General features: G+C 37.0%; 1 protein-coding gene and 1 pseudogene across 1 annotated transcript in view; one reads left to right on the top strand and one right to left on the bottom strand.

The window, feature by feature from the left end:
- Window positions 1-7856: 7856 nt before the first annotated feature.
- LOC120577322 (TMV resistance protein N-like) lies at window positions 7857-9177 on the bottom strand (annotated as a pseudogene).
- A 12484-nt stretch (window positions 9178-21661) lies between these two features.
- LOC25502826 (probable LRR receptor-like serine/threonine-protein kinase At3g47570) overlaps window positions 21662-26909 on the top strand; it is a 29088-nt gene continuing 23840 nt past the window's right edge. Inside the window, exons 1-2 of the mRNA XM_039828493.1 lie at window positions 21662-22306; window positions 24912-25127. Of these exons, the coding sequence (XP_039684427.1) occupies window positions 21682-22306; window positions 24912-25127 (841 nt within the window). The 5' untranslated portion in view covers window positions 21662-21681. The remainder of the gene's footprint in view (window positions 22307-24911; window positions 25128-26909) is intronic.

Raw genomic sequence — 26909 nt, 5'->3', positions numbered from 1 at the left:
GGTCTTTCAAGGCGTTGCACTTTGATTATTGGCACATCATTCCAATGGTTTACTCGAAACATGGAGGATAGAGTAGCCAGAGCATCAGCCATTTGGTTCTCGTCACGAGGAATATGGTGCAGCTCAACTTTTGTAAAATAGGTCAGCAAACGCCTCGCATAGTCGCGGTAAGGAATCAGATTGGCATGGTGGGTCTCCCATTCACCCTTGATCTGGTTGATGACAAGTGCAGAATCTCCATAGATGTCGAGGTGTTTGATTCTCATGTCAATTGCTTCCTCGATCCCAAAGATACATGCTTCATACTCAGCCATATTGTTTGTACATTCGAACAGAATCCGGGCGGTAAAAGGGATGTAATGCCCCTGCGGGGATACAATGACTGCTCCAATTCCTTTACCATAAGCATTGACAGCACCATCAAAGACTAAACCCCATTTGCTATTGGGATCTGGACCTTCACCAATCAACGGTTCTTCGCAGTCTTTTGATTTTAAATACATGATCTCTTCATCGGGGAAATCAAACTCAATTGGTTGGTAATCATCGAGAGGTTGGTAAGCAAGATGATCGGCAAGGATGCTACCTTTGATCGCCTTTTGAGTTTTGAACACAATATCATATTCAGACAAAAGCATTTGCCAGCGTGCATTCTTCCCAGTAACAGCAGCTTTCTCAAAGATGTACTTTATCGGATCCATTCTGGATATCAACCACGTTGTATGATTCACCAAATAATGACGCAGGCGTTTGGCAGCCCAAGCTAGAGCACAACAAGTCTTCTCAAGCATTGTATACCGAGTTTCACAGTCGGTGAACTTCTTGCTTAGATAGTAGATGGCATGTTCTTTCTTTCCAGTCTCATCTTGTTGACCAAGTACGCATCCCATGGATTCATCAAATACTACCAAGTACATAATCAAAGGCCTTCCTTCCACGGGTGGGACAAGGATAGGTGGTTTCAGCAGGTAATTCTTGATGCTATCAAAAGCTTCTTGGCATTCATCATTCCACACAATAGGCTGATTCTTTCTGAGTAGCTTGAAGATCGGCCCGCAGGTTGCGGTCATATGAGATATGAATCGGGAGATGTAATTCAAACGTCCGAGGAAACCTCTGACTTGCTTCTCGGTCCGTGGAGCTGGCATTTCTCGGATGGCCCGGACTTTATCAGGATCGACTTCAATGCCCTTTTGGCTGACAATGAAGCCTAATAACTTTCCGGATCTGACGCCGAATGTACATTTGTTTGGATTCAATCGAAGCTTGTACTTTCTCAACCTTTCGAACATCTTTGTCAAATATTCGACATGCTGCTCCTCATCTGTTGACTTTACAATCATGTCGTCCACATATACTTCGACTTCTTTGTGAATCATATCATGAAACAGAGTAGTCATTCCCCTTTGATAGGTAGCACCAGCGTTAATTAGGCCGAATGGCATCACCTTGTAGCAGAAAGTCCCCCATGGGGTGATAAAAGATGTCTTTTCTCTATCTTCAGGAGACATTTTGATCTGATTGTAACCGGAGAAACCGTCCATGAAGGAAAACACTTTAGGCTGAGCAGTATTATCAACAAGCATATCAATATGAGGTAATGGAAAGTTGTCTTTTGGACTGGCTTTGTTCAAGTCCCTGAAGTCAACACACATCCGGACTTTACCATCCTTCTTTGGCACAGGTACAATATTGGCAACCCATTCAGGATACTCAACTGTCATGAGGAAACCTGCATCAATCTGTTTTTGAACCTCGCTCTTAATCTTGAGAGCCATATCTGGATGAGTCCTTCTCAATTTCTGTCTGACGGGAGGACATTCAGGCTTCGTGGGAATCCGATGCTCCACAATTTTAGGATCTAGACCTGGCATATCTTCATACGACCATGCAAAAATGTCCGGATATTCCCGGAGGAGCTGGATGATCTTCTTTTTAACCCCTTCCTCTAGAGCAGCACCGATCTTGATTTCTCGCTTATTTTCCTCGATACCTATGTTGATGAGCTCAATCTCTTCCTGGTGAGGCTGAATGGCTTTCTTTTCTTGCTCAAGTAACCGAGTGATCTCATATGGTATGTCACTTTCTTCATCTTCAGCTTCATATACCGGGAATTCAAAGTTTGGAAGAGGCATAGGATTACTATGTTCAATGGGTTTATTATGGTTCAACCTGCATATAATGATTGGATGATTTTAGAAAGAGTTTTTTTTTTTCATGCGGGTTTTTGAAATTCATAAGAAAATACAGATGTTTTGGTTTTTTCTGGCATTACCATTATTTCCAAGGAAAAAAGCACTTAAAAAAAAGAGCAGTCGTGAAAGAAACGACAATTTTTATTCATCAACGGCAATGCCGAAACAAACACGCCCTTACAGAAAATATCACTTTCGCTTTGGGCAGAGCGAGAGGATTGTTATTTTGAAAACAAAGTACTAAAGCAACAAGACGCATTACTCGGAAACATGCATGATTGAAGGAATGTCAATGGCATCCCAATCTCTAGCAATGCCTCCTGGTATGACAAATATGGGCCTGAGACCAGATCCAGTTGCTTCTTCAGTGATAGTATTAACAAACCCAGCACTGTGGAAGACTCCCGAGGAAACCCTTGATGACGGGGAGAACCCGAGACCTTCTTTACGCTTGTTCTCATGAAGCTGTATCACCTTGCCCCAGCCGGCAGTCTGACCTTCTTGAATAACCCTCTGAGCATCTTTCAATGAAGCCATAGCAGCCCCAGCTTTCTTAGGCTCCGCGCCTTCAATGGTTAAACCTTGGAAAGCAGTTCCTTCAGCAGACCCTGCTTCAATACAAGAGAAGGAAGACAGCTGGCTGACTAAATATGCTTCTTCACCATGGACTGTAACAAGTTTTCCATTCTTCACAAACTTTAACTTCTGATGCAAGGTGGAGGTTACCGCGCCCGCGTCATGTATCCAAGGCCTTCCCAAGAGGCAGCTGTATGAAGCATTAATATCCATGACTTGGAACGTAACTAAGAAGTTCTCAGGGCCGACAGTTATTGGCAAATCTATCTCCCCGAGGACATTCTTGCGGGACCCATCAAATGCTTTTACTAGGAAAGTGCTTCTTCTTAGCGGAATCTCACGGTAGCTCAACTGGTCCAGCGTTGACTTGGGCATTACATTCAAAGACGATCCTGTGTCCACCAACACATTGGACAACATATCAGATTTACAATTCACCGAAATATGCAAAGCCAAATTGTGGCACTTTCCCACTTCAGGTAACTCGTCTTCACCAAACCACAGATTGTTACAAGCTGTAATATTCCCCACTATATCACCAAACCGATCCTCGGTAACCTCATGGTCGACATACGCTTGCTCTAACACCTTCAATAAAGTCTTTCTGTGAGCCTCAGAACTCAAAAGCAAAGATAGGACAGATATCTTCGACGGTGTTTGTAACAACTGATCCACGATCTTATAATCGCTCCTTTTGATTATCCTCAGGATCTCGTCCAGGTTGGAGTCCTCTAGAGACTGACTGGACTGTCCCACACCTTGAACAACGGGAGATACATCAGTCGGGATTGACTCATCAGCAGGTGATGCAGCAGGTGTCTTTTGCTGAAACAAAGGAGGACGAACTCTTCCACTCCTTAACACCGCTGTGGTCCCTTCAACATTGTTATTCATCACAACTGAGGACGCCAAAGGTACCTCCTTTCCATCTTCAACAACGGTAGCATTATACTTATAAGGAACGGCCTTGTCTGAGGTATAAGGTACCGGTCCAGGCAACCTTATCACTAGTGGCACCACGTTCTCTCTCATGGGTGAACTCCTTGCAGGCGCATCATGGAATACCGGCACAATTACACAAACATCACTAACAGTCAGATGATTATCATTCATCAAGCTCTGGATATCCTCTTGCACAACGCGGCAACCCAAGGGATTAAGGGCGCACTCGGAGTAACTGTCATGATCATGTTTAAACAAAGAAGCCTGGCAAAGTTTAACATGCAGGGGCACCAAAGGAGTCGCAACATTACGGACATCTAGTTTGGGCGCTTCTTCATACGCTTCAATCATGTTTACTGCAGCATGGTCTGGAAGAGGGTTATCAAGGACATGAGGAGTACTGTTCTCAAAAGTCAGCTTTCCTTGGTCAATGAGCCTTTGGACAATATACTTCAAAGCATAACACCTCTCAACATCGTGACCCAAGGCACCCTGGTGGAAGTCACACTGGAGATCGGTACGAAACCTGGGTGGTAACGGATCTGGTGGAGGTTTTCCCTGCCTAGTCGTACAGTGACCTCTCTGAAGTAATGTTGGAAGTAAATCAGCATACAACATCGGGATTGGAGGAAAAGTAGGCCTAGCAAAATGCTGCTGTTGTTGTTGTTGTTGCTGAACTGGTGGTTGCTGTGGCTTCTGCTGCACAATAGCATTCACGGGTACCTGAGGTGGTCCTGATGGCAAAGGATATTGATGGTAAAACGGTGGGAAGAATGGATGCTGGGAATATGGTGCATAGGGGTATGGTGGAGGTAGCTGAGCAGCATTAACAGGGGCGACAGTAGCCGTAGACTGACCTGCTCCCGAGGATACCATTCCAACCTCTGTTTCCTTCTTCTTGTGGTGGCCATTGCCATACCTCTTCGACCCACTTGTAGAAGTCTCACCCTTCTCAAATACAATGATACCCTCTCTGACGGCCTCCTCTAGACGAGTCCCCATAGTTACCATCTCAGAAAAGTTGCTAGGGGCAGCAATAATCATCCTTTCAATGTAGTCTTTCTTCAAGGTTTTCAAGAAAGTTTGGGTCATCTCCTCTTCTTCTAGAGCGGGAGTAATACGGGCAGCAGCTCCCCTCCATCTTTGGGCATATTCACGGAAACTTTCGTCCTTCTTCTGAGAGAGGGACCTGAGAGATTCCCTATTTGGCTTTAATCTGGTATTGAACCCGTAATGACTCTTGAAGGCAGCAGATAACTCGTCAAAAGTGTGGATGTCATCCTTGCTCAAACCAGTATACCACTCTGCAGCATCTTCCATCAGACTATCCTGAAAGCAGTGGATCATAAGGGAATCATTGTCTTTGTAATTTCCCATCTTGCGGACATATTTGATGATATGATTTTGAGGACAAGTCAGCCCGTTGTATTTGTCGAACTCCGGGAGCTTGAATTTCTTCGGAATGTCTACTTTGGATACCAAACATAGGTCGTGAGCTTTGGCGGAGTCACCGCTCCTTTGATTAGCCTTGATTTCTTGTCTGAGCTCTCTAGCAAGTTGTTCCATCATCTCCTCCATAGTTCCAGTTACTGGAGTATTTCTGCGAAGTACCTCAGCATGTGTACCTTGGGAAGTTGTGGCCATGATGGGCTCAGCCATAGTCGAAGTTGCTTGAGTTGATGTAGTGTTGATAGAAGTCATATTAATCCCAGGAATTGGGCCATTGTTAGCTGTGCCAGAGGTTCCTCCTGCGGTACTTGGAGTGAAAAAAGGTGGAAGCCCATATGGAAACCCCACTGGCATAGTAAAGCGAGCGTCTGCAGAAGTGGTTGGGAGCACGCTTGTAGTCACCGGTGCAACTGTGGCTGTAGGGATAGCTGTAGCTGATTGCTCTTGAGCGGCTAGCAGAGCAGTCATGACATCATTAGCTTTAGCCAATTCCTCCCTTAAAGTGGCTAACTCGGTGCGGAGCTGAGCGTTCTCTTCTTCCATAGCCCTTTTCTTTCTTCTGTATTCTCTGGTTCGATCGATTCTATCAGGTTCGTAGACCCTCTGAGTACGAGCCACTTTTCACACTGCGGCAGAGGAACCAGGAGACAGTGAGCACTTGGAAGCCTTTGTGACCGATGCATGATGCATATGATGCATGATATGCGAATGCAAATGCGAAAGACTTATTTTTTCATCGAAGGATTTTTAAACAAATTAGAAATCTTGCAAATAAACAAAACTACATAGCATTCTCAAAAGGAAGACTGTGAAATTTCAACAAGATAAACAGATGAAGCCCTCAAGCATAGGAAGTAGTCGGAACATCATCGGACTCGGAATCTGAATCACAGTATCTGGCAAAGAAATCTCGTCGTCCTCGAGCTCTCTTGGAATCCCTCATAAGCAGCTCGTCTTTCTCCTCCAATTCCCTCCGGACCTTAGCTAGCTCTTTCTTCAGCATCAGGTTCTCATGAGTCTTCTGCTCATCTCTACCATCCAAAGTCATGATTAGATTCTCAGCTTGATTGTACCGGGCCTTCCACACTTGCTTCTCACGACTCTCCATAGCTAGATGCTCCTGATATATATCCTGGGTCGTGGGGAGCAGAGGTAGAGGCATAGATGGGGTAGATGGAGACACGTATCTCATAGCTGGATAAGGCATGCCAATCTCCTCAGCTCGATCTATCACCCACTGAGTATAGGCCTCGTGAGCAATACCGGATCTCACACCTAGATGCTTCACACTCTTCCTTCGAACCTTGGACCAAGCATCCATGAAAGCTTTCCTTTGCCCGGTAGGAGCATTCGTGTAGAAGAAGAACTCTGGAGATGTAGCAAGATTGATGGGCTTCGACTTCATAGGGAAACCAAACTGTCTCATAGCAAGCTCGGGGTTGTAGTTGATTCCTCCACGAGTACCAAGAAGAGGTACATTGAGAAAGTCTCCACAACCCATAATGATTTCCTTCACCTGAGCGGCAGGAGTGAGCCATACGACCTCATTAGGAGTGAGGGCCATAATCCGCTGCGAATAGGACCAGCTCTCCGAGTTATCATGAAAGGAACTCGGAAGGTGCGAAATAAACCACCTATACAAAAGAGATATACAGCAAAGAATATACCCACGGCCCTTGAGAGTCCTGTCATGAATGGCGTGGTAGGTATCTGCTAGCAAAGTAGGAACCGGGTTCTTGGAATGGAAGATCTCGATAGCATTCATGTCCACGAAGTTGTCGAGGTTCGGAAAGAGAATGAGCCCGTAGATAAGCAAAGCAAGAATAGCCTCGAGTGTATCCTGACGAGTAGTACTGAGATTAGCCTGATCAAGAAGATACTTTGAAGTGAAACCCCGGGTGTGAGACTTGGTAATAAGATGGTTGGAGACGTCGGAAATCTTGAGGTAGAGATCCTTAGCAATAACCAGAGGAGTAAGAGAAGTCCCGGGACCGGTGAAAGGCGTCTTCTCGGCTATAGGTAAACCCACTAGATTGGAGTAAGCCTCGAGCGTAGGAACCAACTGGAAGTCCGGGAAAGTGAAGCAACGGAAGCTCGGATCATAAAATTGCACTAGAGTGTGCACTAGCTTCTCTTCCACATCGGTTCGGAGCAAAGTAAGCAATCCCCCATACCGGAGTCGGAACCCTGTTTGACTCTTGACCTTAAGTGCCAACTCTCTCAAACTAACCAAATCCACTTCCTTGAACTTGTAGCACTTAGTCTTCTTCATACCTGTGATTATTTACAAAAATTTCCATTTGTTTAAGCCCTTCGATGAATGCATGAAAAAATGTTTATGCATGAATGCATGTATGCATGATATTTTTTTTCTTTTCAATTACGGAGAAAACATGGAGGGTTGAGATTTAAAGTCGAGGAGCAATGGGCGGACACGGTGCCCGGTGAACTAAGGCTTTGGATAGTAGTAACCAAGGTTCTAACACAGTTCCCAAACTGCAACCTCTCTCACATATAGTATCGTGTCAGGTGTTCGTGTCTGTGTCGATTTGACCTCACAAAATGGAGAGCTATACTTAGCACCTCCATTGTCGTTGTGCAGTATATTTTCTTTCTACAAGTACCAACATGTCTCAGTATTGTTGTAAACATTGTCTTCACGATGCGGGTAACTTTGGTACTTGTAGTTTGATAGATTGAGAACATGAATTTCTTTCTAAACTCTATGTTGAGAATCTTTCATTGACACTGAATTTGTTCTCAGACAGTTCTGAATTACCTTAGTTTTACTAAACTCACAGTTAGACACATTGTGCTCTTAACTTTGTGCTGATCAAAGTTTTGTAACACATTCTTTCAATAAAACAAAAAAAGTTTTTTAACACATACATTGATCAATATGTAAAAGAAGAACCACATTTATAATGCAACTAAAATAGTTTTTCATAAGCTTCTGAATCTTCCATGTATGAAAGCATCTCACGTGTCAAACGAAGCATGTGGATGCTTCTCTTCATCTTAAGTTCAGTTATGCGTTGAACCGTTGCCTCATGACTTACTTGATTTTCGTAAGTATCTATGCTTTTATAATATTGAAGCTGAAGTTGTGCAAGTTGCTCTAATTTAATAATTTGCTCTAATTTAATATTGAATCAACTTTTGCAGCACATCCATCGCAATTTCCTCAACAAGTTCAGCTTCTGTTCTGTTTGTACAAACATGGAAAAATATAAACATACTTCTTTTTTTTAGAACAATTCGCCCATTCAAATTGACACCGGAGAAAATCGAACGTGAGATCTTAAAATGAGCATACTTCTAGGTCCCAAGCCAATACCACCCGGCCAACCCAAGTGGATTCATTTTTTAAAAATCTTATTTTTCTAATAGTTAATCAAATAACATTAATATGATAATAAAAAAGTTACCTGTTGATGGAGCAATCCCACCCAGAATGGTTGGCTGCTTCTCCCAAAGCATCCCTCTATTTTTGCAAAATATTCATTGTACTTCCAAAACGCTGCTCATGCTTAACAAATGCCTCAGCATAAACTTCCTAATTGGTGTCGAACATGGAAAGGATCAACTTCATAAAAATCTGGCAATATAATTTGCTCTTTGTATTTTCTACACTCGAGTATTTTCACAACTTCATCCAAACACCATTTTGAAGTTGCATAGTTTTTTGAAAAAACAATCACAGAAAGTTTTGCCTCATCGATTTCCTTGAGAAGCGCTTGTGATATTTCATCTCCTCTTTCAAGATTGTCATCTATGTAAGTCTTGATATCTAACCTTCTTAGTGCACTATTGAGATGGCTTGTGAATGTTTTACGAGTATCCTCGCCTCTGAAGCTAAGGAATACCTCATGTGTTTGTTTAGGATTTGTAGAGGAGGAGGAGGAGGAGGATTTTTCCATTTACTATTGCTATAGCTAGATTATGAAACTTGTTTGGATATATGGAAGTTTATCCTACCTTATATACTTGAGAACTTCCCTTTTATATAGATAGATGGTCGATCTATGCAACTTCTTTGCTCATTAAAATATGTAGAAATTAAAGCAAAGAGAGAATTGAGAATCAAGGGAGTTTAAAATATTGGGTTAGTTTCTAATGTTAAAAAGAGAGTGTACAAATATTTAACTTAAAATATTAATTTAAACTTGTAGAAACAACAACCAAATCTTATTCTATTAAGTGGGGTGATTTCAACTCGTAGAAACTTAATGTTAAAAATGAGGACGCCTAACATGGATCCGGTCCAAAAGTGTACAATCATATTACAAAATGACATGCTAAATAAAACTTGCAAGAGAGCATGGCATTCATTGGCTTGTTAATTATGTTATAAGCATAAGTGTGACTTGATTTAAACGAATAATAGCTTGTCATCATCTACAAGATCAAATCCAACCACCTGAATGTAGAAGAACACTGAAGTAAATAACAAAAAAAAATCAAGAAAACAAACAAGTTTAAGAATCTAACTTCTAAGGCTTAAAGTAAAACAATGAAATTAAAAAAAAAAAAAAAAAAAAAAGGCTAATGAAGAAACAAGTATTTTCTTCTAAAGCATTCAGTATAGGCCACAGACCGCTGCAATATGGGGCAAGACCTTTTTCCATGCTACAGTAATAACGCTATTGAGATAAGATTATAAGAAGGAATTTTAAGTGAGAATGTCATAATGTTAGAAATTGAAGCTAGGGTTCATAGATTCTAGAGAATTCACAAAGCTCTTTGAGCTGTTTCTATTGATTATGATTATTGAATCATTACAATGATCAATGATCTCTATTTAAAGACTTTCCTAACCGTAACTAACTCTTAAAGTTAGTTACAGAACTTATGCTAAGCTACAGCTAGCCTATGATAAGTAGCATGCAATTGTAACTAATTAGTTACAGTTGGTTACATAGAGGTGTAACTACCCTAGGTGTAGTCTATCATACATACTGTGTACTCCTAATAGCAGCCCTCAAGTTCACCCTGGTGAGAAATGTAAAATAGGATGCTGCGGGTTTCAATAGAGGCATGGAGGATTGTTGAGCCCAAAGTGGAGTCAGTTGACTTGATTGTGGTAAAGCATCAAGGGTTGTGTTGGAACTTGGAACATAGTCTTTCTTGAACCAATCGTAGCAGGTTGATGCATCATGGTCATACGTATGACACACTTGACATCCAAGGTACTACGACCACCTCCTCGACCATTACGGACACCACGACCATGGTTGCCAGACCCTTGGGAGTAATTGAGATCAGTGACGTCATCTGAGGCTTGAGAAGAATTGTCTGGAGACAAATTTGTGAGTGGAACAGAATTCGGACTACTGGACGCCACTGACGAAGCAACAATAATTGAAGGAGTTGATTTCTTACGAAACCTCTCATTATGACTTCATGTCCAAGAAGTACGAGTTTCAACTTCAATGATGGAAATTAAACCAAATTTCCAACTGATAAGCGAGATTTTAGACTCTTAATCTTGAGGCAAACCCTTAAGAATCACATCCAAGTATTCTTTAGCTGAAAGAGTTTCAGCAGTTGCTTGCAATAAATCAATTAGTGATTGATTGTGAGCAAGAACAGAAACAGAACCTTGATCGATTTGCGTAGCTCGAAGCTCAGATTGCAACCGTTGCGATTTAGTTTGTGAGATGTGATGGATAGTTCCTCCTGCTGGCACCACACGAGGTAGTTTTGAGTATCCAAATTCTCTTAATTTGCATAGAAATGATTGCGATAATGCGAAGACGATGCAACCAGGGGCGGAGGAATGATTGAATGCACCACCATGGAGGTGCTGTGCGGCAGAGGAGGAATCGGAATCGAGGAATCCATTGGGACTTCTTCTGATACCATGTAAGAAATTGAGTTGGGGATCATAGGTTCAAGATAACTCACAAAGATCTTTGACCTGGTTCTATTGATTATGATTATTTTTATCATTACAATGATCAGTGATCTCTATTTATAGATCTCCATAACTCTGAAAGTTAGTTACATAACTTATGCTAAGCTAGCCTATGATAAGTAACATGCAACTGTAACTAACTCTTGTTAGTTATAGTTGGTTACAGAGGTATGACTACCCTAGGTGTAGTCGATCATACATATTGTGTACTCCTAATATATAGGAACCAAGAAGAAGGATTAGGTCACCCAAGTCTAAATGAGGTTATCGGGCCTAAGGTATGAAGAGCATACTACTATAAGAATAATTTTTTCCCAAAATCATCTTTTAGAAGAATAATTGGATAGATATTTGATATTTTTCAGTGCAAAATTGGAACTTTTATTTTTTAGTGACCAAATAGGTGTCCATATTATCTTTAATCAAAATCAATTTTCTTTAAAATTCTTAGTAACATTTCTTGCCCCGCAGACTGTTTACTACCATGCTACATATAGCAAACTATGTACCAAAACATACAAGCATACAAAGTAGAGGTGTGCACAAGAGCATAAATATACAGATTGACGAACCTGATCCAAAACAAATGTAATTGAGGATGAGAATTTGGATCTACTGTGGCTTCAAATAGAGGAATAAACACGTTATCCAGAATATTCTGAAAGGAGGTAACAATTCCCATACTCCTGTAGATATTATATAGACGCGGTAACTGTGTGAAGAAAGAAGAAAACAAAGAGTCAATGAGCAAAATGATAAATCTAAAAGACTCTAGAGTTCAAAACAGAACATTATATTGTATGTTCCACTATTCACATGCAACTTTACCCTCATGTGGTTTCAAAGTCAAATTTTTTGAAGTCACTTCCTTTTGTTATTTAGCATTCCTCTTTGGGGTCTACTTTTTGTGGGAACAGGGATGTTGTGATAGTCCTTAGCCTAAGTGATTATTCCAATCAGCATCACATGTCATTGCTCAAACCAGGAAGTCACATTTTTCTAGTGCCAACAATCACTGTACCCGCAAAATAAAAGTAACATAAAAATCACTTCAGGTAGAATATCTATCCATAAAGGATAGATAGATTGTAAAAAAAAAGTAATAGATAAAAAAGGAAAAAAGTGGATAACAAAGATATTGTTCTTTACAACAATGACATGGTGAGGTCAATTCAATTAAAAATCATTTATTCGGTAAGTGTAATAGGCTTGCTGTATATTTCTTGAGAAGGTAATAGCACTAATGGGTTATTCCTATAATTAGGAAGAAAAGAAAAAAGGAAAAGATTCCCTTTTGATAAGATGGACCATATAGCGCACTTAAGAGACATCATATTAAGTGACAAGTGATTTGGATCAATTTTCCGAGGGCATTTGACGTGAGTATTTTTGCATTGTAAAACTGTCTATTGCAATTTCAAGCCAAAAATTATGCTGGTCCTGCAACAACCACCAAGCCTTGTTCCACTAGGTGGGGTCAGCTACATAGATCAAATTATGTCATAGTGTTATATCATAAACCATATTTGGATCCAACTCATTGACCTCTAAATCCTTTCTAAAGGTTTCTCTTATAGGTGCTACCCCCACACTCTCTCTAATGGTGTCCTTCCTAATCCTATCTCATCTAGTCTTACCACTAATCCAGCTCAACATCCTCATATCTGCTACACTTATTTGATTCTCGTGTTGGCTCTTAACCGCCCAACACTCCGTAGCATACAACATCGCCGGTCGAACTGTTTTGTGATAGAACTTTCCTTTCAACTTAATTGGTACTTTCTTATCGCACAAAACACCTGAGGCTCTTCTCCATTTCAAACACCCCCTGCTTGCATACGATGATTTACATATGCTTCTATTTCCCCGTCATTTTTACGCTGGTCCTAAGGCTAAAAAATTCTACAGAAGACCCATTCAAGTAGTGGAATCCTTTAAAACTTTAATAGGAAAATGGTGTGTCATAACTGAAACGACATTTAACATAAACTCATAAGAAGCCCGTCTAAACAAATCTCAGTGAAAATATCAAACCACTTAAGATAAGATAGACAGATCAGACATTTTGACACAGCCAAAAGTGAACAGACTCTATATTATCGAGGCCAAAATGGGTTACTTCCGAGACCCTATGGCCTATCACCAAACCAGGTATGAGAGAAAGAGAAACCAAAATACTACCTGGATTAGCCATACGGCATTCTTGCTATAAAGAGCATTGTTCACAAACCAACTTGCAAGCTGATCCCATTCGCTCTGTTTTCTTCCATAAACAGAGATCCTGTACTCGGCCATCTCAAAATTTTATTTTAGGCTTAAATATGCATTTCATCACTGCAATTATAGGTCATTTGATTTTTCATCCCTGAACTTACTAATCCTCTCATTTTGCCCCTGCAAATATTAATCATTTGACTTTTGGTTCTAATTAGGTTTTTTTGCTGAAGTGGGCTGTCATTAGTGACGTGGTACCCAAGTGGCAAGTGATGATTGGGCGAGGTGGTTTTCTTAAATAGGTCTTTCATCCCTGCAAATATAGGTCATTTGAATTTTCGTCCCTGAAGTTACTAATCAGATGTAATTAGGACCAAAAGTCAAATGATTAATATTTGCAGGGGCAGATTGGAAGGATTAGTAACTTCAGGGACGAAAATTCAAATGGCCAATATTTACAGGGACGAAAGACATATTTAAGCCTTTATTTTATAACAAGTGGTTTGAGATGTCAAATATCACATGTGAAATAAGCAACTTAGATCACTCAAAAATTTACCTGACATTTACTTGCTTCAAGATCTAACAAAACTTGCTTTGTTACTTCAGCTAGAAACCTTCCTGCAATACGGGTAGTTTTAAGCTATTACGGAGTCGAAAAACATCAACTAACACTTTTAATAATCATTTGGAGTTCCTAAACTTTACACTTAAATAATAGGAATCATTCTCATTTCCAAACTAACCCTGGATAAGATTATCCTGCTTTAGAAATATCTCTCTGAGTCTATTCTGTACACAAGGATTATACTTTAGGTTGAATTTGTCAAATCTATGAAATGTGCTCTTATCCAACAAATCCACATTCAGATCATATCTGCATCTTAATCTTCACTAATTAGAAAAATGCAAGCCCATAAATATATCCTGACCACATTTTTCAAAAAATCTACATTAAATTATCATAGGACAATGCATACCCAGTCAAATCCAAACTCTCAAACACCTCCTTAAGCGTCATTTTGAGAGAAAAGAAGGGAAAGTTCTTATTGATTGAAAACTTGTTACTCACATTAACAATGAAATTGGGTTTACATCATAGGTATATACAAGCTATGTACATTACTTGCTAAAAAAGTAATTATTCAAAACTAACAAACTTGCTTAAAAGTAGCTAACAAACATAACAAACTTTTTCAACCAATTTCTATCTTAACTAACTTGAGCTTATCTCGACTAACTTGAATTAAAAACTAACATGATTTTGATTAACTTTTTTGCAGAAAACTTCCAGCAACAGCTTAACCATCTCAACAACGGAGCTTTGAACTAATTGGTTTCTCGAGGTGCACAGATAGGGTAATTCATTCAAGAGAAAAAGTTGTCTAGCCGAGGGAGAGGTCCGTACGTAGTCTCGATCTTTGACACAAAAAATTTACATGTATCTTGCCTTAAGGCCAGCCATAAGAAATGACATATGCTCATCAAAAGATCGGACTGAATACGCCTTTAGGTTTTCACTTTTATGTTGTATTTTAAAATAATTTAAAAAATATTTACCGTAGGGGTAAACTTGTCAAAATAACACATTTGAAATAATTTATTACTCCAACCACTTTTCTTAATACCCGCGTTTTTTTAAAGTATTCCTATAACTAAGGACGGAGGGAGTATTGTTCTTTTTAAAATAAAATAAAGGATAACTAAAATAAATAAAAGGGCTAAATATATCTTTTGAAATCTTTGGTCCTTTGGTGGCCTCACTAGAACTATATTCACGCAATTGATGGGGTCTTTTATGTTAAATTTAGGTTTCATTTGCTGCCAACTCTCAAAACGAGGAAGTGTTAAGCCGTGCTATATCTCTTGCTGCGAACTCAGGAAGACTCTTTCCTATGTCTTATTACCGGGGAGTTTCTTTTCCGACTCATATTCTTCAAGCCGATGACATTCTTATTTTTTGTGTTGTCGCCAAGGAAAATATTCGGTGCTTGCTGCAAATTTTTCACTATTATTCACAAGCTTCGGGACAAGTTATTAGTCCTTTTAAGAGCAAGTTTTACACTGGAGCTATAACAAATAGTCGCACTACTATGATTTCGAACATGCTTGGTTCTACCGAAGGTGTCATTACTTTTACTTACTTGGGAGTTGGGATGCTCTATTTTTAGAGGGAAGCCGAAATATATTCACTTCCGGGCTATCGTAGATAAAATTAAGGTGAAAATGGCTACTTGGAAGGGCTCTCTATTATCAATCATGGGCCGGGTTCATCTAATAAAATCTATTATCCATGGAAAGTTGGTTTATTTGTTTCATGTTTGCCAATGGCCGATGAATTTGCTAAAGATGTTAGACACTTGGATAAAGAATTCTATTTGGAGCGACGATATTCATACAAAGAAAGTGTGTACGGTGGAATGGAAACATGTATGCCTTGGGAGGAGGGTGGTCTTGACCTCTCAACCCGTGATTTTGTTTCGGAAGCGGTTTTTTGCGGCCAGGAGACCTCTCCACCGTCACTTTAAATCTTCTTTTTAGCCGAGCATCAGCAACCATATGGAAACTTTTCTTAGCAATTCGATGTGGATTGTGGGCAGTGGTGAACAAATTAATATGTGGACCAACAATTGGTTGGGTGATTCCTTGTTGTCGTTACTTGACCTCCCAGCTTCATTAGCTCCCTCTCTTCCCGAGAAAGTTTCATCTATCATCACAAATGGGCAGTGTGATCTCCCACAGGTGCTGCTATTTTTTCCTTTGGCGACTGATCGCATTATTAAGACTGTTATTCCAATCAACCCGTTGCAAGATCATTTGATTTGGTTGCATTCCTCCGACGGTGATCTTTCTTCTAAGCATGCTTACGCTTTCCTTAACCCCTCAGCAGGTGTCCTCTCTTCGGTGGCCCTTATTTGGCGAGTAAGCATCCCCCCTTCACAGTCCTTTATCTTTTGGCGTCTTATGTATAACAGCTCGATTTCGCTAGATTTATTTTTTAATTATTTTATTATGTGTTTGTGTGTCATTATTTATCATTGTGTGCATTTTCATGGATTTTTGTGTTAGAAGGGTAATTTATTCATTTTAGACTTAGGGGTATTTTGATCATTTTGGGTGTAAGAGTAAATTAATAACTTTTGGTGAGAACTACTTTTAGTGGTTAGTGAGAACCGTTATTTTTGTTAAGTTACTATCGTAGTGATTAGTTATTATAATTTTACCGTTAAGTGACCGTTGTTGTGTTTTACCGTTTAGAGTGTAGAAATATTTTAGAATTGAATTGAATTGGGTTAAGTCCACTAAGCCTTAGGGTTAGACCCAATAAGGGGACATCCTTTATAAACCTTGTCTTACAGGAAATTTCCTTCACACTTTCATTTACATAGATATTTTGAGAGAGATAGAGAGAGAAAGTGGGAGCAAAGAGGAAAAGGATTAGAGAGAAGAAGAGCTTGAAGATTCAAAAAGAAGAGAGAACCTAGGAGCTAAAGTGGAGCTTGGGCTAGGGAATTGATCTAACTAAGGTAAGGGGGTTAGAATTCAATCATAATCATTTTTAGTGTAAATTTTCAATTGTTGTATGAATAAGTGTTTAATTGAGTAAGTGATTAATTGTTCATACATGTTAAAATTTGAGCTCTAACTATGATGATATGTTTGAATGCATGAAATTAGTGATAATTGAATTGTTGTTGGTGAAATTGCATGTTCAAAGCTTCTGAAAATGATATATGTTGAATTATGCTCAAATTGTTGAATTGTTCCATGTGTTGTTCAATTATGATGAGAATCATGTTTAATTGATGTTGTTGTTGTTAAGGAATGATGTTGTTGATGATTCATGGCTTAGGTGTTCATATATCATGATTAGATGATGAAAAATAGTTGTTGTTGTTGTTGGTTTTGTGAAAATGGGTTGATTTGGTGAATTGTATTTAAATGACATTTGTTGTGATTTTTGATGTGTTCTTGAGAGTCGTTTTAAGTGTCTTGACCTGTAAACAATCTTGGGAAACATATTTGGGCGTTGGGAGATCAAAATTTGGGTTTTTGGGTGAAAAATAGTTTAAAACCGTGATGAAAAATAGTTTAAAAATAGTTGAAAAATTCTGCAGAACTGATGACTGTTCGCTTAAGCGTGCCGAAAGCGAGCTGTAAGCGAACAGCTACTGTAAGTAGTTCGCTTAAGCGAAGAATCCATCGCTTAAGCGAAATGCTCTCTGACAACTTTTCTTGTTTCGTGTTCTTGTGTCTTTTTCACACATTTTGGTTTTGAATTGGCTTTTGGTGTAAATATGAAAGTTATAGATAATTGTGTTAGCTTTCCAATGGTTTTGGTTTGACTTGAAATTAATTTTTAGATTTGGAGTTATGATGAAAATACTCCAAGTGGGTTTTAGCAAAACTTTATGAAAATTCAGCATAATTATTCCTAAGTTAAACCAAACCTTATGGTTTGTTTCCAAACTTCAAAATTTGAGTATTTGGAGTTTAATTAAGAGGCTAGAGAGTATCTAACCTATGTTGTAATGGATTTAACTTGGTTTTTCTTTGAAAATGAATTGGTTTTGCATTATAAGTAAAACGATACGAACTTTGCAAAACTTTGAGATTTAAGTGAGTTGGCCTATGAAACGTTGATGTATACACTACTGCACTCATATGTGATTTGTGTATATACTTAGTTGAAGTTTCCCAATGTGTTTGCTTTGTTTTGTTGGATAACTTGGAAAATGGTAAAGTGATACGAACTTGTCGTAACTTGTGATTTTGATGATTTTGTCGCGGTCGGTCGGTGAAACGCACGTGTAACTACACTCCTATGTGATCTAAGTGTATACATAGTCAAGGTCCTAGAGTTTATTTACTTGGTTTTGGTTCATTTGTCTCAATTATTCTAAGTTGTGTAATGAGAGACGGACTTTGTCGAAAATGGTTCTTTAAAGCCAATTACCTTATAAATATTTTGTGGATATCTTTATATGATTATATGAAGATATGTGAATGATTTTTAGGTGTTGAATATGATTTTTATCATAATGTGTTGTATTTTCTCCTTTACTTGACTTGTGAAAAATTGTATGGAGTTGTTGAACTATATGATATACTTGATATTGATTAATGCATATATGTTAATTGATGGTGATATTGTTGGTGAATACATATATGTTGATTGATTGTGATATTTTTGGTGAATACATATATGTTGATTGATTGTGATATTTTTGGTGAATACATATATGTTAATTGATTGTGATATTGTCGGTGAATGCATATACGTTAAGTGATGATGATTTTGTTGATGATTACATATATGCTAAATGATTGATGATGATGTGGTGATGGCTCTTAATTGATTTATGACTTGAATGTTGTGTGGACGTAAATACTTTATAATGCAATTGTTGTGGAGATGATCAATATATTTGGAAGTTGTCCTTTATATTGTTGTGAAAATTATGAGGTGATCTTGCATTGTTGAGTCTTTTCTTGTATGTCCATGCATCATAGTCATGTTGAGTCTTGTAGTTGTAAAAGGGTTGAGCTCTTTTACTTCGGAGATCATGTAAGACGGGTGTGAAATCTTACATACGATGTTTTTGTTGCATCGAAGGTGACGACCTTGAGGTGATTTGGTACCACATGCATATATGTGTCGAACTAGATGCATATCATGACCTTCCTTTGTTGCCCTTTTGCTTCAATTTGTGTTTGCAGAATTTTGAAACATCGGCACACCTCTTCCTTTGTTGCCCTTTTGCTTCACACCTTTGGACTTGGCTTGGGGAGCTGCTCCGTCGCTCTATTGATACATCTACGGTTTTCTCCACTCTTTCTTAAATCCCCACACGCGGCAGCTCACAAGTTCGTGGCTTATTTATCTCCGGCATTATTCACATGTTCGATACCATTTGGTTAGTTCGGAACTGCATGCGTTTCAATGGCTCTAAAATTTCGCTATTGACTGACAAGGAGAAGATTTCGGCTATTGTCACCATGTCGGGTCATGCTTCGAATGGTCATTGCCTCCCTACGAGCTTTGACATTAATCTTTTTGACAGATTTCCGATTTCCCCGTCATTCCGGAAGTTTAAGGATATTGAGATTATAATCTGGAAACCTCCAATTCATCCTTACATCAACGTTAACACGGATGGGTCTCTTCGGAACCTTAGTGCGGCTTGTGGTGGTATTTTCCGTGATCAAACAGGTTCTTTCATGGGCGGCTTTTCAACTAATCTTGGTGATTACTCGGTGTTCGAAGCAGAAATTATGGGCTTTATATAGCGATAGAAATGGTAGTTAGGCATCATTGTCGGTACATTTGGATTGAGGGGGACTTGACGAGTGCTCTTTTGGCTTTCTCTCATCCCTCTTTGATTCCTATTCGGTGGCGAAACTGTTGGCATAATTGATTGTCTCATGGTATGCAGGTTCTCTCTTCACACATTTTCCACGAGGGCAATGGTTGCGCGAAAAAGCTTGCTACTCACGGTCACACTGTTTTAGATACAGGTTTGGTGGGAGTCTTTGCCCGTCTTTGTTCGGGATTATTTCTATAAGGACAATTATGGGTTACATAATTTTCGTTTTCTGTAATTTTTCTATTTTTTAGGTTTGACCCCCCTTTTTCTACAGAATTATTCCATGTTCTATATATATATATATATATATATATATATATTCTATGAGTGGACGGTAGAGGATTGGAGTAAAAAAAAAATGTATGAAATTACAAATGTTCCATTAGTTTTTTGTTCTATAAGTGGATGGCTCCTTGATGTGTTCCTCACTCTTGATTCAGTAAAAAAAAAATGTTTCATTTGGTTCCATTAGTTTTTTGTTTTAATATTTTTAAATTACAAATATTTGACACTTTAATCCTTTAAGATTTATTGGTGTCATTTTGTTTACTTAATTTTATACTTTACACACTTTGGTCTTTTAAGGTACAAAATGTATGAAATTTAGATTCCTTACGATATTTATAATTAGAGACGTAGGTAGTAATTATTAACAAAAGTGAATATTGTTTATAATTTAGAAGATCAATATAAAACAATTTTTTAAGAGATCTTTATTTTTGACAATTTTTTTTAAGAGTTCTTGGTGTCTATTGTTTATAAGCTAAAAGATTAAAATGGAAAGAAAAAAAAAATTAGGGGACGAAATATATAATTTAGTCAAAATTTCGTAAGACCTAAAAGAAAAAATTGATGATTTTATAGGTATTAAAAACATATTATTGTAGTTCTTGTGAGCTTAGTTTAATTGTAGAGGCAATATATTTATACAAGAGCCGAAATTTCAACTTCAGACGTCGCATATATTCACATTGTGGATTTATAGTCATTAGACTAAATGATAAAAATAATAATAAAACATTATCGTATGCTATACTCTTTTCCTTTATGGAATTCTTTGCATTTGCCCTTCATCTTTAACATTATTATTTTAAGAATAAGTGGAAATCCCTTCATCTATCTATAGTTGCTTCATGGTTGTATCGTATTTTCGTCAAAGACAATAATCATTTCAATATCTATCTTTGTTGACCTAGTTGACTTGAACCACACAATCCGCCAACTAGTGTTGGAAATGAATCGAGTCGAACCGAATCTGTCTGAACTCGATTCGATAAGAATTGGTTCAGCTCGAAAGACTCGAGTTCGATGCAAACCCTTTTTTTAACTTGAGTTCGGCTCATTTAAAGTTCACTAACAACTCGGTTCGGTAGGTTCATCCCGTTGTTCAAGAAACATAATTCAAAAGTTTTTTTTTTTTTTTTGTCAAAAGCCATATCTTGACCATTTACTTTATTTAAAAAAAGAAAAGAAAAGAAGAACTAAGATAAAATTATAGAACATGTTTGTTTTAAGACTACAAAGAAGAAAATAATATGTAGTCATTTAAAACTGCAACTGTAGCGTACTATGCATTCACACAAGCGTTTTTGTTTTATAACCACCACTCCTCACTATTGTTTTTAAACTCCCCGATGTGGGACTAATTGTAATACACATGTAACATGTTTAGTTAATTATTAATTAAAATCCTGCAAAAGTATGTTACCCATTTGCTTCTTTATTTCCTCCCCTTTTTGTCGTTGATTGACTTTAAAATAGAAACTTAACTTTAAGGGATTCTTTTCATTTGCCCTTCGTCTTTAAAATTATTATTTTAAGAATAAGTGGAAATCCCTTCATCTATAGTTGCTTCCTGGTTGTATCGTATTTTCGTCAAAGACAATAATCATTTTAATATCTATCTTTGTTGACCTGGTTGACTTCAACCACACAACCCACCAACAAATAGTGGTTAATATATATGTATCATTCCTGTCAGTCCCTTGCCTCATCAATTATTCACACACATTACCGGAAAATGGTTAATCTATCATCTCATCTCTTTCTTTTATCGCTTTCATTGCATTGTTGTTTTATTGCTTGCTTAGCTGCAAATACAAAAAACATCACAACTGATCAATCTGCTCTTCTAGCATTCAAATCCCTAATTACTTCAGACCCTTATGATGTGTTGGCTAATAATTGGTCAACCTCCTCTTCTGTATGCAATTGGGTTGGTGTCACTTGTGATGAGCGACACGGTAGAGTCCACAGTTTGATTCTCCAAAACATGAGTCTTAGAGGTACCGTTTCCCCAAACTTGGGGAATCTGTCCTTTCTTGTTATACTTGACCTAAAAAATAATAGCTTCGGTGGTCAGTTTCCTAAAGAGTTATGTTCGTTGCGCCGATTAAAGGTTCTTCATATCAGCTACAACGAGTTTGAAGGGGGGATTCCTCCAGCATTGGGGAACTTATCACAACTTCAATATTTGTATCTCGGCGCTAACAATTTTAATGGTTTTATTCCCCAATCTATCGGTAACCTTCATGGGTTGATAGAATTGGATACCATACGGAACAAGTTGTCTGGACTCATACCTCGAACAATTTCTAACATGTCTTCCATTGAAGTTCTCCATTTATCTTTTAACTACTTTTCAGGTACTCGTACTTTTTGATATAATGTGTTATATTTGTTTCCCACTATCTCTGATTTTAGAATATTAATATAGGATTCATTTGTTACTCCTCCCATTCCACACTAACAGCGGTTACATATGACCATTTTATAAAAATCGCAATAAACTCCGCACGGGTAAAGCGTCGAAGCCCAAATCATGCGTTATAGTATTTACAATGTCATCTGCATTGAAAAATAATAAAAGATTAATGATAAGTTGATGTTAGATATAAAAATATTAAAATAGTTATTAATAAATATTAGGTCAAATAACACAATTGATTCTTTTAGTTTGATAGAATTTCCAAGTTAGTCCTTTAAGTTTTGAAAGTTTCAAATTAGGTCCTTTTAATTTGACAGAATTCTCAAGTTAGTCCTTTAAATTTCAAAAGTTTCAAATATATCATTTTAGTTGATAAACTATTTCACTGTTACCCCTGCCGTCAGTATCCGTTTAACTGATGCTGATGTAGTCGTTAAGTTGTTGACTTGGATCAAAATGTTACCTTTTAAAAGCTCCATGGTGTAAAAAGCAACTTTTAATAATCACAAATGATAATTTATAGTGCCAGAAAGACAACTATTTACACCAACAAATACATTTCTAGCACTATTAAACGACATTTATAGTGCTAAAATGATGTTTGTGACCATTAAACATAACGTTTTGACACCCGAAACTTTTAAAATGCATCGTTTTAATCCAAGTTAACAACTTAACGGTTACATCAACATCAATTAATTATTAACTGACAGCAGGAGTAACGATGAAATAGTTTATCAAGTAAAATGACATATGTGAAACTTTTGAAATTTAAAGGACTAACTTAGGAATTCGGTCAAACTAAAAGGATCTATTTGAAACTTTTGAAACTTAAAGGACTAACTTGAAAATTATGTCAAACTAAAAGGACCAAATATGGTATTTGGCTTAAATATTATAATATGTTAGACTAAAAATATGTCATAGTATTACAAATAATAAAGATATATCTCATTAATAATAAAGACGGCGTTAATGAGTCTCATGTATTTTATGTAATATTTACAAATATTTGTATTTTTTATATAAATTTTTAAATAATAAACATGATCTCATTAATCATGGCGTAGGAAACTCATTTTCAAACAACTATGTCCCTTGCTTTAGAACACATTCTCTCAATAAATCTTTTAAGGACTGGATAGTCCTCTCGGCATGACCATCTTCACAAATGTAAACAAGGCAATATCAAAATTCTCCTAAAACATCCAGATTATAGCATATATGTGCTAATTCAATCTCCAATACATAAAGCATAAATGATCCATCCTTCAAGCAAGACAGCTGATAAATATATTTACTCCCACAGTTCCTTCCACATAGCCCCTTGACAATCTAACTATAGTATATATGCTTATAAACTTGATAAACGACTTAATTCTTTAATGATGAAAGTGTCTAGGTTTTGCAAAATCTGTATTTCTAAGATTTTATTTAAGATTGGCCGCAATCCCCTTTTGCCACTAAAACATATCACACAATAATTTAAGATTGACAACAATCCGATTATTTTGTAAATTTTCATAAAACTATATATCTCTTTCCAATTTATTATCACTATAATATTCAAATTTTAGTTTAAGATGTAATAGATCCCACACACCAGTCACAAAAAGAGCAGTTGAGGCATCATAACACTATTTGGTAAAACAACCGATAAAATTAATGGTTCGATTAACTTATTAAGTCATTTACTATTAGCTATCAACTAACTTATTATAAATATGAAATTAAATTAAAAACATTTGTTTATTTTTTTTCCTTCCAATTAAGACAACTGTTGTAAAAATTAGAAGAAGAAAAATAATGATAAGCTTAAAGCTAGTAAACATATTAGTTATAAACTCGTTATCAAATAACGGTTACTAAATAGATCTTTTTTAATTAGTCATAAGTGCTTATAAGTTATAATCTATTGATTATAAGATAACTTACTGTGCTTGTTAAAAAGCCCCATAACTCTTCTTAACTCGTAAAAGAATTTCCTAGTAAAAATACAAAATTAAAACTATTTGCCTTATAGGATCCTCAATTCTTTCACCGCTTGTTTGGAAAAAAGATAATCTCAATCCGTGACGATAGACTAGTTAATAAATATATCATTTTTATTTATAATTTAAATTTTATTCAAAAGAAAGGCAAAAAAAAAAGTAAGGACATGCATGAACATATTTTATAAAGAAACTCATTAAATAGTGTTGATTCCAACAATCCCAACTAACATATTTTAGTCAGAATACTCCCCCAATATCATCCCAACACCTGTTTATTTTTTTAGCAAAATATTACTAACACCAATACCAAGCACAAGAGGTACAAGATATCATCAATTACAAGAAGACACAAGCGAATCATATACATCGCTTAAACCTGTAATATTGCTAACCAAATACATACAGAGCAGCAGAACACCAAATAATTTCAGTTCAAAAACAGAAAATGTGTCAAGTTCACAACATGTCAAGTCAGAAAATTTTATAAGGCAGGTGAAATTCCATCGCTGAACAAATATTAAATGTGATATTATTGTTACACACATGCAGGTGAAATTCCATCGCTTAACAACATGACTTCTTTGAGGGTGGTAGATTTTGCCTTTAACAATTTAAATGGAAGACTACCAAATGATTTTTTCAATCAGCTTCCTCAACTCAGAAATTTTAGTTTAAACAACAATCAATTTGAAGGAAGCATTCCACAATCAATTGGTAACTGTACATCATTGATATACTTAGATTTATCATCAAACTTTCTCACAGGTATGTTGTGTTTTCTATCTCGACATATTTACCTCAAATAAGATTCATAATTATCATTTTTTCAATTATTTTACATTTCCTAAAAGCATTCATTTACCTTTTTTTTTTTTTATTGAATTTCATCTTTTTATTTTAGAATTATATTCTCTTAATATTCATAAAAAAAAAACAGTCTCTTAATTGAAAATGTTCTTTAATATTAACAACTTTTGGTAAAAGATGCATAGTTAACCCTTAAGAAATAGAATTAAAAATTCAAAAAAAATTATTCAAGAATTTTCTCAACAATAAATTTAATGAAGTGTGTGTAGTTGGATAATAAAGTGTCAAGTCCAATGAGATAATAAGTGGTGTAGTCTAAAAAGTTCTAGAGATGTGCAGAAGTCGGCTAGTAGTATAAAAGCAGAGTATTACACGCATGCAGTAGAGAGAAGTGTATAGAACTCTCTCGGAAAATGTGTAGAATACTGTTGTATGATGCATGCAGAACTCTTTCCTGAGGCCTATAAAAATGGTAGAGCTTATCATTTGTATACTAAGCAAGTAAAATGCAAGAAAATAAAAATCAAAGCGTCCTCTTAACAAGTAGATATTGTCCTTCTCTTAAATTTTATGTCGTCCTCAATTTCTCCCAAAAGCTCGCTATAACCTCCTCATTTCAAAAAAAAATTGTGGCGTCAAAGTTTATGTTACAATAATAAATCCTTCCATAGTCATGGAGAATACCGAAGCAGTGTCTTTTCATGTTCCACATCTAAAAGGGAGTATCTATGATAATTTGCGTATCATAACGACACATAGTCTGATAGAAGCAAATATAATCAAACACAAAGATATATATATATATATAGAGAGAGAGAGCAGACACAAAGCAATTATATTGGTTCCTCCTACAATGTAGGAGTAGTCCAGTCCCCGTGCACTTCCAAATGATTTTCCATTATAATCACAACTGATTGAAATTGCTCAAGGACACAACCAAGAGACTTTCAATACTTAAACACACAAGCAAGAGACTTCCAAATATTTAATCACAATTAAAAGAGAGTTTTATAATAGTTTACAAATTTGTTTTTATTGTTTGTACACTTGATATACAATCAGAGGTGTAAATATTTATATTAAGAACATACTCTATGAACTTAAAATTTCCAAGATAAAAACTTAGTAAGTAATTCTTAAAGTGTTATATGCGCTTTTGAATTTGACAAAGTAATGGCACGTTAAAATAACAGAGTCTTGTTATATTCCTTCAAGTCTTCAATTCCTTATATAGGTAAAGATTTGAAAGACGTTGTAGAAGTGTTAGCGCACTAAGAGTCGTTGATAAGCTTAAAAACTAGATAGTTAGGACTTTGCCTGATATGAATAATGTCGTTGATTAGACATTTGAAATTCCTTTACTGCAATTGGAATTATCCTTCCATTCTCTTTGTCCTTGAAAATTCTTGATGGAGACAAGTCATAGAAGAGGACAAATCTAACGTGACATCTGGGTCCTCAAGATTCTTTTCTTTAGAGTCTAGAGGTCTTCAGAGTTTGATGTCGATCTTCAGCTTCTGAGTGATCTCCTTTCTTCTGATTAAAATGTTAACTTCTGATTGACCTTGTTATCATGGTTTTTGGGTGCCAAGCCATTAATTGGACTTGAACCTTTTGACCGTTGATATCTCTTTTTTTCTTGGGAAGGGTAAAAGGAGAAAAACCCTTGAGTTTCCGAATTCGGGGGTCGTTTTCGCTACGGGAAGGTGTTAGGCACCCGGAGCGATTATGGTACTCCAT

The sequence above is a fragment of the Medicago truncatula genome, chromosome 8, assembly GCF_003473485.1.
Source record: "Medicago truncatula cultivar Jemalong A17 chromosome 8, MtrunA17r5.0-ANR, whole genome shotgun sequence".
NCBI lineage: Eukaryota > Viridiplantae > Streptophyta > Magnoliopsida > Fabales > Fabaceae > Medicago > Medicago truncatula.
The sequence above is the reverse complement of the archived record's forward strand: the minus strand, read 5'-3'. Positions and strand labels throughout refer to the sequence as shown.